The sequence below is a fragment of the Agrilus planipennis genome, unplaced genomic scaffold, assembly GCF_000699045.2.
Source record: "Agrilus planipennis isolate EAB-ADULT unplaced genomic scaffold, Apla_2.0 scaffold112, whole genome shotgun sequence".
Taxonomy (NCBI): domain Eukaryota; kingdom Metazoa; phylum Arthropoda; class Insecta; order Coleoptera; family Buprestidae; genus Agrilus; species Agrilus planipennis.
Genome location: NW_020438886.1, coordinates 207156 through 221436, shown reverse-complemented (window position 1 = coordinate 221436; position 14281 = coordinate 207156). Strand labels below are relative to the sequence as shown.

The 14281-nt window shown below is 31.7% G+C and overlaps 2 protein-coding genes across 3 annotated transcripts in view; both read left to right on the top strand.

Moving 5' to 3' along the window:
• Positions 1-249: 249 nt before the first annotated feature.
• On the top strand, positions 250-9086 carry LOC108742434. The gene is made up of 3 exons (XM_025981649.1): positions 250-438; positions 7864-8028; positions 8674-9086. Exons 1-3 carry the CDS (start codon positions 336-338, stop codon positions 8769-8771), a joined length of 366 nt encoding a protein of 121 aa, XP_025837434.1. The 5' UTR covers positions 250-335; the 3' UTR covers positions 8772-9086.
• Positions 9087-13064: 3978 nt separating this feature from the next.
• Positions 13065-14281, top strand: part of LOC108742436 — a 5932-nt gene continuing 4715 nt past the window's right edge. The window contains exon 1 of one of the 2 annotated variants that reach the window (XR_001938673.1): positions 13065-13172. The gene's annotated coding sequence lies outside the window, so the exon portion shown is untranslated. The remainder of the gene's footprint in view (positions 13173-14281) is intronic. The other variant, XM_018477648.2, reaches the window with a different exon arrangement.

Here is a 14281-nt window from a genome sequence, read left to right as displayed (position 1 = left end):
CCGTACCAGTGAAAAGGTAGTAATTTTTAGTTATTCTTGTAAGTAATAAATCGTCTGCCGGTGCGTCTATTTGGTAGCGTATATAAAAAAAAAAGATTATTATTATTATTATTTATTGTTAGCCACGTTCCTACAATAGCAACATAATAAGGTAGTCTCGTACATGCATGCCATTTACACATTGTACAATAGTACACGATACGTGTATGTAGAGAACATGTTAACAGAGACCGATACAACAATAACCAATAACAAAAGCATTCGTTTTTCCTACGATAAAAGTACTGGTGTTACAAACGAATGGTCTGTCATCTGTCTCACTTATACCGTTTACGATGATACTATTTGGAGTCGCGGTTTTTACGATTATCAGTATCGTAGTGATTCTTGTGACTTGTTACGCCTACAGGAATATACAGGAAAGGATATCCTTCCTCAGTAAGTCGTTAATCGTAAGTTTAAACAAATTAAGGAATATTCCACTTATAATTACATTTATAAAGAAAATGGAAACGCTTTTTGTTTAGCTACTCATTTAAAAAATTTAAGATTATTAAACAATAATAAAAATGTAACAGTTAACTATTTAGGGTCTTTTATTATAGTCAGAAATGCGGAATTTAATTGCATCTAGATGCGCACCTAATGTATTTTGTTTATTAATTACTGGAAGAGTTATATTATGTTATTTAATAAAAAGTAAAGTAAAAATTAGGACATTATCTTTTAAGCAAATTACTAAATTTGTATTTTACTTTCCGGTTTGAACGGAAATTTTTTACCATAACAGTAACAAACTTACCATGTTTTTCATATAATAACAAAATTCCACGGTAAAGGTTATTGCTTCCTGAAAATTTTATTTAAAAACCAATAAATCTTTCTATAATAAGAAAGGCAGTGGAAAAATTTAATCGTTTATCCACAATAGTTTAATCGCTCTTATCGAGTAAACTGGACCTTCAGACAAATTGCTTTATTATCGTATATTGTGATAAGAGTATAATACATATGATTACACATCGTGTATTGGGCATAACGTTTTATTATCAGTGGGTGTTGTTTCCACGACTTTTTCCTTATTATCATCATCAGTGCCTAACACTTTTTCATCTTTAATGGATTTCATATTTATTTGCCGCTCTGTCTCGCTTTTTACCTTTCTCATTCGACACTTGTTAATCTTGATTTTATCCAAGCCGGATAACTGATCGGCCATTTCCCTTGTTATCCTTTTCGGTAAAGAATATGTTCCTTTAAAATCGCCCCATGCGCTGCACATTGATTTCGGAATATCTCCTAATAAATGCCCCATGTCGTTTGAAATTGGATAAACATCACCTTTTCGTTTTCTGGGTGGCTTAAACCACTTTGGCACTTCCCAATTTCTCAGAATTGTTGGTTTAAAAGCGTCTTCAAACTGCGTGGTCCAATACGGTTCGTTAATATAATTTTGTTCTCTAATAGCCATATTTAATCATATTTTTTAACAATCTAGACAACGTTTTGTAGCCCAATCCCGCTCCCATATGCCCAAATGTACTTAACTAAAACATTTAGAATTATTGCTACACTTTACGTTATTTCTTGATGACATTTCGATCAAGCATAGAAAAATTGCCACCCCTTTCTGTTTCCTTTAGCGTTTCCATGGAAATTTAATAAATAAATCAATTCAGTTCGCGTAACAAAATGTTAAAACTAAAGACAAAAAAAAATGTAAATATGTAACCTACATAAATAAATTATTGTTAAGTTATTGACCAAGCTATAGAGAGATAAAATTTTCTAGTGACATTAACATCTTTCGTAGATAAAAATATACTATTACTTCTTTCATAATTGTGATATATATGTAGAAGATAAAAAAAGAGTAAATTCATTGCATTCAAAATTTAATTGCTTTAATTGTTTTGTATACTTCAGGGCATTGCAATTAATTTGTAGATAGCAGAGTGGAAAATAACTATCTCTAATAAGAGGCATTAAACTGTCTGTATGTAATTTTAATATATCGACGGAATTTTATATAGCATTTAGTCCTACTTCTTAAATTAGACTCATCCATATCTGTATTATAAAGCAGCTTGTTTGTTTACATTGTAAGAGTCTAAATGACCTGTTTTCATATCATGCGGTATAAAAATCGCGAGCTTCGTGTTAATCACTTCAGTGATAACGTCTTGTTATTTATAAACATATACAGGACGATAAAAAGGGCAAAATTAAGACGCTCTTATTTATTGTATCCATCACAAAATAATGTGAAAGGGGGGCCAATAGAATACCATGATAAGAACAGAGAATGAGAAAATATACTGGCAATGAATCTTATTTTCTTTTGTAAAAATAGATACAGCGAAGATGAGCAAAGCAAAACCAAAATCCAGACTATCCCAGTCTTGGTATTGGTCTTAATCTTGGTCTTGCTTAAATAGTTCTAGTTTTAGTATTGATTTTGGTCTTGCGTGTTATGTCAGGGTCTTCATTATCATTATAAGATCGTCAGCCCTGAGACTGGTTGGACACGCACCTCCACTCTTTCCTATTCTGAGCTAATCTTCGCATTTCCCTAAAACTAAAACAACCCACCTAGGTCTGCCTCTACCCCTCCTAACTCTTGTTTATGCTTCCAATATGTCTCTGACTACACCTTCATGTTTGAACCAACCTATCTCGCCTATTTTTCATTGACTTCCGTAGAGTCCTCTGTTCTATTCTTTCTAATACCTCTTCATTTCTAATCTTTTCTACCCACGTTATCCTCATCATTCGCTGCGCCCACTGACCATGTTTCGCACCCGTACAACGTCGCGCTTCAAACATACACCATTAACAACCTTTTTCGAATTTCTAGATTAACCGTTCGCGAGCATAGAAGTGACTTCTTTTTATTAAAGGCGACACAACCCTGCCCTATGCTCTGATTTATATCCCTACTACTGCTTCTTATGTGGGGGTCTTGCTCATTTAATAATATTCTTACACTTTTTTAATAATTCTTCTCGTAATATACTCTTTCTTATAGATCTAGTGTTAAGATCTAATAAAGCAAACTGAAAATTTCAAATATTAAAAATATTTTATTCCAAAAATAGAATATAGACGTTAAAGTTTCTTCTATTAGTTTAACTCATAAATCCGCCGAAAGTACAATAATAATTGTAATAATTTTTCGTTTAGACTTGCGTATTTGATCTTGGTATTGCATATTCAGTATTGGTTTTAGTCTTGGTATCGTTCATTCGGTCTTGGCCCAAGACCAAGATTAATTTTCCTCATCACTAACATATCCTATTCGAATAATATTAGGTTAGTAATAGTCATACCATTAAGATAGACTTTTTTAAAAATGCCATTGTGCAAAGTAAAGTTTTATTCATGCATTTAATAATTTCTACCCACTCAATAAGAAAATGATTAAGATTAATTAGTAATAAATATCCCACCTGAAAAAGTACTATGGAAATGGAAATGTGTAGGTTGTAGTCTTTCAGTCATTAATTTATGAAAAGTGACTCATTTTTGAATGCCGTATTTACAAAAATATTACTTATGCTACGTATAAGTACCTACCAAATTTGGTTATCACAGTTTTGACTGTTTTAGTGCATTTTCCAAAATAAGGTAAACGATAAGCTGCTTTTTCTGAGATTTTTTCTGGTCGAATTTTCATAAAACCTTATAATGATAGGATATAAACACATGTCGATTATAAATTATAATTATATAGTAGGTATTTTACTCTAATAACCGCATAGGGAAAGAGATAACATAAACTTTCATACTATGAACTATTCTGTTCCCTAGATATCCGCCTTGGTCCAATTCCCTGTCAAAAAGTACATTTCAAACATCAAATAAGACATTCCCAAAGACAAAAGTATTGAAGTATATCAAACATCATGTATAGGACACATTTTTTCTTTAGGCTTTATTTCTTCCGATTCAGGTAGAGGAGAGGTTTCTGGAACGCCCTCTTCCTCCATCTTATCCTCTACCGTTGTACCTTCTTCTGTCGCATTAGCAAATATCTTTTCCGAAATTTTACAAGTATCCAATGTTTCCGGTATCAGTTTGTTAAGTTTAGTAAGTTGGCTTGCAAACTCTCTTGTAATTTTCTTAGGGTAACTCCATGTCGGAATATAATTACCCCACAGGTTCTTTCTGCTTTTGGGTATACCAACTTTAAATTGACCAAAATCATTGACTAGCGTTACAACAGGTCTAGTTATTTTTGTTCCTGGAAAGAAGGGTTTCGGTATTTCCCAATTTTGAAGTCTCAAGGGCTTGTAAGCGTCGTCAAATTGTCCCGTCCAATGTGATGGGCCAGTAAAATAATTAACCCTTCTATCCCGTCTGTCTAGTATCGCATCTCTGGACATTTGTGATTAATTGAAATTTATTAATCCCATGAAAAATATTAAAAATATATGACAGGAGATAGCTAAACTCCACGAAATGATGATATAAAATGTTATAAAAAAAACAATTTCCAATTACAAAGCTACCTAGAAATACTTGATTTTATTAATAAATCTTTCGATATTACAAAAAAAATAGGGATCTACTTCAAAGGAATTCGAGTGTTTAAAAAGATAATAAACGGAAATCATCCCCTAATTTTCCAAATTTAGACGGGTTGTACAAATATTAAATAAATGTTTATCACAAGTTTGAAACAACAAATTTACAACGATTGTATTAATCAATTATTACTAGCGACTTTGTCCGCCTGACAGTTTGTACTTTTTGTAATTTTATATAATAAATAATTAAACAAAGTACTCTAGATCGCAGTTAAGGGTCGTTTGCATGTTTAGAGCATACAAATAACCATATTACGAGCTTAAAAGAAAACAGTTATTTCTGTAGTGGTTTCTGAGAAATTTGCATTTTTTTTAAATTTCAATAATATTGTCTTATCCAGTTTAGTGTTTTAAGAAGTTCGGCGAGTTTGTTTTGTTTTTTGAGTTTCAGTTTAGGTACTAATTGTTTAATAAGGGTATAGAAGTAGATGCAAAAGTTTTAAAGTCAAATTACACGAAAGATCAGGGACGGCTTTATAACTGCCTGGTCGGAATTATGTCTTTAAACAAGCATTTTTGCTTTCCTTAATTCCTGAGAATGTTGAACTTTCTTATAAAGTCCGATACTGGCAACATGCTCAAATTGTGCTTCTTTGCATCTCTTTCTGTTACACATCAATTGGTGTAATGTTATTCCTTTTTCTTTAATAGTGTCCGCTGCAATTTCTACCTGGCATCTCTTTTCTAGGTTTACGATATTCCCTATTACAACGTCTGTAGTGAGTAAAAGTACGCGTTCTATTAGCAACCGCTTTAGTTGAAAGTTGAAAGAACAAAGTAAATGCGACAGTTTTATTGCGGACTATGCCAATTTCGAACTAACAATGACTTGAATTCACAGATAATTTATGATGTACCTTCGCAATACTTTTATTAGGATACGCCTATGATTAAATCATGTGAGTAAACAGTCATGTGCTTTGGAAATTTTACGTGGTTCTAGAGAAAGTTAATGTTGATAGCTCCAATGACAATAATGAATACGTATAATACAAATATTTTCATTGATAGTTTTAAATGAATTTATCCTTGGTTTGTGTATACCACAAGATGTACATGCACTACAAATACGGAATAACAGCAGTAAATAGATATTCGTAATAAATATTAAAGGTATAATTTCTTTAATTGGCAAAATTATCTACAATATTAACATTTAGTAACTTTGGTGTTTTCCTATATACAGGGTGAGTCACTAAACCGAAATCGGTCATTCATACACTACTACATTCTACTACTTGTTGCGAAACCTTTTACAGTTTATTTTTACTTTACGAAAGATTAAATATTGCAGTAAGTTGGTGTATTGTCCGTATGCCTAATCAATTTTTTTAATGTTTCGGAAAGGCAGAGCCGCTACTGACATTATTTAAATCAAGAACATCACAACATCGTTTCTAATGCGGAGGTGGGCGCACGGTTAATAAAAAACAGTTCGACTGTGACGGTCGTCTAACGGAGTTCAATGATGATAGTAATTTAGCGTCAGAGCGTTATTATGACTTTATAAGTGTGCATATTTACGTTTTGTTATCTTATCAATTTAGTTGTTATACAAGTTGCCTTATTCTTGACAAATATACGTGCATGTGTTTTCCAGTTTAACTCACACGGGCAGTATTTCGTCAAAAACATACGAATAATTAATTCTCAATAATCAGTAGCTTTTATTTTTGTTTTCTCTTATGATCGGGAAAAAGTATCATGTTTCGCCCAGTTAAAGATGAGAATGAGCCAGACCAATTACATTGTTTTGTTTTTTATTTTCTTCCTGCTTATGTTTTGGTTCATGTATTGTGCCCAGAAAAGGATAAAAAAATACGAGAGGGTTTTATGTAAGTCACTTCTTCATAAATACTTATTTGCAAGTAATGTCATACTATATTAGAAACAAATTATCGGCGCGGAAGGTAAAGTTATGAAAAATGAAATGATTTATCTACCTAGGTTTTTCATAGTTATAAGTAGTTGGACTTTGATAAATATATTAATCTTAATTTTTTGTTACTAGGTAGAGTGCGTTTAATTTAGAGTACTAAAATAACACAGGAAAAATTCGGATGGGAGTAAGTAAGCAATAATTTTATAAAACAATTTAAATTTGTATTGAGAACGGTACACAAAAAACGAAAATTTATGGTGGTAATAATAGTTCTGCATAAAAACTCGTGGTAGTGATTATCGCTGCGGCTGATTTTATCGAAGAAAATTAGCAGAAACTTAAACTAAAGAAACAGTCAATAATGAAAAATCCGCACTGAAATCTCGAGTTACAGAAAAAACCGAGTTTGAGAGATGAGAAACAAATAACCGAAATTAAGATTTGGTAGGAATAATAGTAGAAGTTGGAGTTTACAGATTGTAAAGTTCGATTGTATACTGTCCTATTTTTGTTTCGAAATTAAATCTATATTAGTTTTTATAGAAATTTTAGCAAAACCAGGTAATGCTGCTTCTATTGACCTACTTACAGAAAAACTATTAAACTCCAACTGCCTACAAACTAGACAGAGCCAGTATAATTTTCTCTCGTTTAAGTTTGAACTAGTTCTTAGTAAAATAATCGTAAGCAAAATAAAATTAAAACAGTATGTATAATTGGTTGTAAATTATATTCGGACATTGTCCGCTATTTAGAATAGGAAGACGATTTAACTGCTTAAGACTTAGAAGAAAGAAGGTAAAGTGTTTAATCTGGTTATCATTTATACTATACTTAGCGACTACAAATTATAATTAAGACAAAGTGATTATTGGGTCAGAATTAATGAGATAAAACTAACTATTTTACAAAATATCCAGCGACACTTAGATAAAGGTGGAAATTAAAAGAAAAAAGTAGGACAACTGTAGCATTAACGGATTAAGTTAAATTATGATTGTCCTGGGATTTTTCCCTGTTACCGATAATGTCCTTCTTTTGACTTATTCGACATTCGACTATATTCGATACTTATGTCTATGTCATAGTCTATATATTATTACTTAAACTAACTCCAACCAACCAAGTAGCTATTATGAATACTACTTGAAAGTTTGCAAATTTTATCTATACAATTTAGTTATTGTATATAATGATGTACTTTTCTATTCCTTCACCATTTTTTCATCACATCTGTCACTCGGATAATCAATCAATATTCTCACAAGTTAAGGATCAATATGTACGAAGTTTAATTGAAATCTCTTCTGCGTTTTGTGAGATCAATTGCTACTGTTGCTGTTATTTATTGTTTTATCATCCTGTTTAAGATGAATATTTTATTTATTTCAGGCAGTCAGCAAGATGATATTTGGAACATAAGTGGAAGAGTAAATCAAGGACAGTCTCTTCCTCCCAACCGTTGGCCAACACATGATCACCACATTGCCGTAGAATCATTTGTTATTTCAGATCGCGTAGCCAAAAGTGTACCTCCCCCTCCCCCGTATTCGGAGGGTACGTATTAATACACATTGATTATTTGTTTATAAAAAACCTTTTCATTTTCTTAAAAATTTTTCCAGTAGCCAATAAAAACGCTTATTAAAAACATCCAATAATTAATTAATTTAATTTTAGAAGAACACTTATTATTTCCTTTTATTTATAAAGAGACCTTTGTTAAATCTTTTCTTGCTTATCATTCTTAAAACGTTAAATCAAAGGAAATTATTTTTGACATGACAACGTCTTATAATTCGATATAACCGGCTGCACGCACGAAAAAACATGACTCATGCGGCGTTACCTCGCTCTGAGGCGTTCCATTTAAGGCTTGAAGTGCAAGCGAGAGCGCGGAACGAGCGACAAAGAGACACAATTGGCCTCCGCGTTCGACATCTGTCTCTCTCCTACTTGAGTGAGCGATGCGTCCGCGTGGACAGCTGCTATACAATAATACATTTCCATTTACCTCCTTCTCTATATCCATACAAAATATCTATCAAACAAATAAAATTAAAATTTTCTTTTGAAAAATGAAACCATTCCATCAGTATTTTCTTATGACGTTGTCACGTTCAACTATCGTCAGTAAACCGACTTTACAGACAACCGATTTTTTTTTAATTAATTAATATTATGAAATATATCTTATTTTAGTGGATTTACCGTCCTATGAAGAAGCAACAGGGTGTTCTGGAAAAAACGACATAGCACCTGTGCATTCAACTCCGCAAACATCAACGAGCACGCGATAATATTAAATTTGACGAACTCATAATAATTAATACGCTAGTATTTAACATCAAAAAATAGTTTAACAATTGACATCGACTTGTTAACTTATTTAATTAATATAAAAGAGTTTAACAGAATCGATGGACTATTTATGAAGTGATTAAAAAAACAAAAACGAGACAGGAATGAGACTTACATTAAACATTACGAAATTATACTAAGGTAATAGTAAAAGACGAAATTTCTCAGTATTAGTGGAAGCAGCTAAAATACAGTTATTCGTTGTATCAATGGTTAATGATAAATGTAAATAAATTATCTGCATACTATTTCTACGAACTGAATATAAATTTTTATTGTAGTCGCCATGTTTAAAAAACTGAAAATAGTTACATGTCAACAAAACAATTTTTCGTTTAAATAAGTATAAAACATGAACTGCATGAAGGTTTTACTTTACATCGTAGTTAACAGTTTATGTAGCCACACTTTTTGTTCAATAACGCCTTCATACACTCATCTTTTCAATTACTTTCACACCTAGTACCAGTGGCGTATGCAGGAAGGATAAGAGGGGGACCCACCCAAATGCTCTATTGCATGTGGATAGTTCATTACGCCAGTACTGTGTGTATGGAAAAATATGATGCAATAACACAATTCTAAATAACTTCACCTTCTTGTCCATCTCCCGGATCCGCCCCTGGCAGTACTTAAAAAATAGACAGCTAAATTTTTATAGCTCTTTCATATAGGTACCCGTGTCTGGTATAATTACCATAATTTAGTAAAAGTTTAAGAATTGCAATACCATATACAAATGTATACATGTATGCCTCACAGCTGTGATATAATAATATGTAAAATGTACAAAGTAATTTTCAAAACATGTTGTTACCATGGGCGTAGATAGGTAGGGGCAAGGGAGGCTCTGCCTTTCTAGTAAAGTCATTGCCCCCTGGGAAAAGGTTCTGACGAGTCAGGATATCAGCACAAAGTTTAAAAAACATCAAATCTATATAAACTTACAGCTATTCATAATCTGCCCCCCCTAGGAAAAATCTCTCGCTACGCCTATAGTTGTTACTACTAAAATGCTTAGTAGTTTGCCAAAAACATATTTTTTAGTTTCCAGAATGCTAATTTTGTAATATTTTCTGGCAATAAAACTTGACACCAGTATTGGAGAGAAATCTCAACTAAAAAACTTCAATTTCATTCCAATCACAATTTCTAGTTGTTTTTCTTCTTATACTGGGTCTAGGACATGTAAACGATTATAATAATTAATTATGTTCACTATTTGTTACTTATTCGTCTGTAATTCTGTAAGTATGTAAGTGAAGTAAACAATATTACTATATTTAATACATACCTACGAGATTTGTCGATGTAACATATTTGCTAATTGTTACTGTGATCTAAGTTTTACCTATATGTATATATTTTATATAAAATTATTGATAATAAAATAATTGTTACGAATCGAGTAATTTTTCATATTCTCTCTAACCATTAAGCACCTTAAACAGTAAGAAATACACGAATACAGTCTGCGCAGTGTCCGTCACGGTTTTTACAGTTATTAAGTTTATATTCCAATAATGGAAGGTTAATCAAAGTATTGTTAAACGGAAAATCATTCGTTTTTATTTGATCAGTAACAATAGAATGTAACATTACTTTTCTCATATGTTTTAAAACTGTTGATGAAAACATAAAACAAAAACAATGTGAAGAAAAAGCTGGTAAGTCAATCTTTTTAGAATTTGTTTCTTATAAAATGAATTTAGGCGTAAATATTCATATACTGTAGGTAGTTTTAGATATTTATACACAGGTACAAAAATGTTTATCTGGCCCCGATTTGGACCTAAATTATTCCTTATTTTCAGTAGACTCCTTGTCATGTTTTTTTTTTATAAAATAGTTCTTGTTATAATTACGTAGAAATGATTATCATATGTTGAAATATAGCGTATGACGTTGTAACTATCATGTACTAATAAAAGGAAAATCTAATCAAATTCGAATTATTGATATATATGCTTCTCAATTTTTAATGAACTTGAAACGGATTCACACGGTCAACTTCCCAATGTAAAATAATAAATAAACCTTTTTCAAGAAGTCCCCCAAGTCTAGTTTTCTGCTTTTTCGTTTAAACTAATAGAACGGCCTAAATGAATATTTTTCAAATCATATTCTTAATGCGATTTTAGATACCTAGGAAGTCAGATAAGTGAGGATGGAAAGAGTAGTAGGTAGTAGGGATATAAAGCAGAGGATAGCGCAGGGTCGTGTCGCCTTTAATAAAAAGAAGTCACTTCTATGCTCGCGAACGGTNCTCATGTACACCTACAGTAAAATATGTAATGCACGAGTGTATATTATAACAAATATGTATATAAATAATAGGGTGGCATCTTTCAGTAAAAATTAGCATCTACCCAGTATATGCTATTTACTTATCGTTACCATTACTTCCATGAACTGTTTTTTTTGTTTTATTACACAACGATAATTACTTTTAAGTGCTTTTTCGCACATTTAGATAGTATAGAAATTAAAGCTTATTTGATATTTCCACTAGCACTCATCTAAACGATAGCGATTAATTAATTTAGAAATACGCTTTTTTCGAGGATTATATATCTGTTGGTTGCAAAAACTTAATTTATAAAGAAACACAAACATTAACGTTATTTTTAATTAATCTATTTAATCCCACCCTAGTTAAGATGCCCTGGTATGTTGACATTCACTATTTTCTATAGCGCAAGTCCGAATTTGTTTTTTTTTAACTTTTTGTTGAATTGAACATATATCGGAAAATGTTTACACATATCAAGACGATTCTGTGAATATTAAACACAGGGAGCAATTTACAAATAACGTGAATTTTAATACCACGCTGCCCAGCTTTCCCGCATTTATTTTCTGTCTGTTAATGACTTTATTTATTGGAACAGTTTGCGACTTCATTTAATATCTGCCTACCATTACTGTGAAAAATGTGATGTTACAGGCGAACGATGAGGATACAGTGGATAGAGAAGGTTAGAAATGAAGAGGTATTAGAAAGAATAGGAAAACAGAGGACTCTATGGAAGCCAATAAGAAATAGGCGAGATAGGTTAGTAGGATACCTTCTCTCTCAGGCATGAAGGTCTAGTCAGAGATATATTAGAGGCAGAAACTGGAATTAGGAGGGGTAGAGGTAGACATAGATAGTTAATGATACGGGTTGTTCTAGTTTTAGGGAAATGCGAAGATTAGCTCAGGATAGGAAAGAGTGGAGGTACGTGTCCAACCAGTCTTACGACTGATGACCTTATGATGATGATGATGATTCTTAATGCGCTTCAATCGGCATGTCGACGATATCATTTTTGTTCACGTGATATCGATAGGAGGTGCGTGTCCAAGTCCAGTTCTGATATAGATTAGTATTATAAAAAACTTTAATTTTCTTAAAAAGTGTTAGTCGTAGATAGTAAAATCCATATATTGAACAAAAGGAAATAAAATTTTGCACATGATGAACTGATAAAAAATGTGACATTCCATTAAAAAAAAAATAGTTATGCCAGATCAAAACAATTTATTTTGGAAGTGATAGATTTCAATGAATTAGAAAAGAACATGTTTGCGATAATAGTAGAAATTTCTTCCACAAGCTATGTGTGAAAATGGCACACCCTGTGCGTGTTTTCGTTTCGTAGATACTCAAAATAGTACAGAGCACTGCAACTGCTTGTTTATTTATTTATTGCGAATTTTATGGAAATTGGTGTATTTTAGATATAATATATGGTTAAGAAAGCGGTTTTTAAATTTAACGAGGAATTTAAGGAAAAATGCAATAATTAATGGGGGAATTCCATTTGTAAAAACGAAGTTATATTACCTATTAAAAACGGAACACTCGATTAATCGTATAATCGAAAATAATTTTAGTATATGAAGAAACCTTTTTTGATATCTTCAACTGTAAAGCAGTTATTGAAGAAACCCGTTTGCTTGGAACACCCTGTATAAAAAAAAGTTCATATATCTCGTTTGAACGGGTTTACCTAGTACATTATGGTTACAATGCTTTCCTACTGTTTTCTCGTTTTTTATTATGTTCTTATAAATACAAAAACAGAGTAGATGCATGTGAAAAAAGTTGTGGAAATACGTTTTATGTCCTTTTGTATGACGAGTAATTCAAACGCGTTCAGGGATATATAGGTAATTTTGCACCTTATCAGTTGTTTACTATTGTTATACGTTATCACGGCTATGAACATTGAACGATATGTAAAGCATCTACCACTTCAGTGCTCGCTGAATTCCTCTATAGAATGGGCTAAATACGGCAATACTCAGCGAAGTGACGACCATTATTTTAGCGTAAGGACAATGTAAAAAATTCGGTAAGTGTACCTACAATTTTATATTTTTGACAGAATTAATTAAAGAAGCATAATTATTTACTCAAGTTTACAATACCATTTAATGATAAACGCTGTTAATGTACCAAATCTGGTAGGGTGTTTTAATGAATTACAACATGGGTAAGGTGCTCCTGTTCGAATGTTATCATGAGTATGGTACTTAAGGCTTATGTACGTATATGTATATGTACAGGTTACAGATATAAGATGAAACAGTGATTTTACGTAATGGCTGGCCATTATGTATACTGCCTAATAATTTGATAAAATAATTACTTTACCTATATATTACTCATAATAGCTAGTTGGAAGTAGTTAAAGTAATGAACATAAACATAAGGAATATAATAGTTGATCATGTCGAAATCAGTTAAAAAAGAAGGGCTTAACCAAACAAAAACCGCAGAAATTAAAAAACTAGGGCAACCACGACCGACTTAATCCACCAAGCAAGGCTCCGGATACTCAAAATTTACTAGTTTTGCTAGTTAATGCTTCCTTTTCAAAACTTCATTCATCTTACAATGCAAAATAAGCTAAATTTTATTGTACGTTTTTACATTATCCAAGATTTACTAGGTAATTTGTAATATACATAGATTATATTTCATTAATTCTATCCTAATAATCACTTTATCTAAATTAAGTATAGATATTATAGATAATATTTAGATTGATTACTTTAACTAGATGTTATTCATAATAGCTACCTGAAAGTGGATAAAGTTGTAACATAGACATAACGAATATAGTCGAACTTCAAATGAGGTTAAAAAGAAAGGGTACTACTTAGCAGAAACAGCAAAAAAATAAGAAAAAGACCTAGGGCAACCATAGCCGACTTAATACGCTTGGTTCTGGTTGCTGTAAGTAGCTTTATTATTTTTGCAAGGTAATGTTCCTCATTCGTAACATCATTTGTCTTTTGACTATATTTGTGACTGTTTCTTAACTTTATCTACCCCTGCAATAAAAAATAAAGCAAATTTTAATTTGAAATCATTTTTTCGATTTTTTATTTAGCCACTACAAACTACCTCAAGTTAATGTCATAGGACTTCATATATTTAATATATAAAAAGGTTAAA

What these genes read in the sequence shown, in the direction of transcription:
- LOC108742434 (XM_025981649.1), top strand. Translation starts at nt 336, where the DNA reads ATGATACTATTTGGAGTCGCGGTTTTTACGATTATCAGTATCGTAGTG. An exon ending in GGAAAGGATATCCTTCCTCA is followed by an intron (nt 439 to 7,863) that starts GTAAGTCGTTAA and finishes TATTTATTTCAG; the next exon opens with GCAGTCAGCAAGATGATATT. An exon ending in CCCTCCCCCGTATTCGGAGG is followed by an intron (nt 8,029 to 8,673) that starts GTACGTATTAAT and finishes ATCTTATTTTAG; the next exon opens with TGGATTTACCGTCCTATGAA.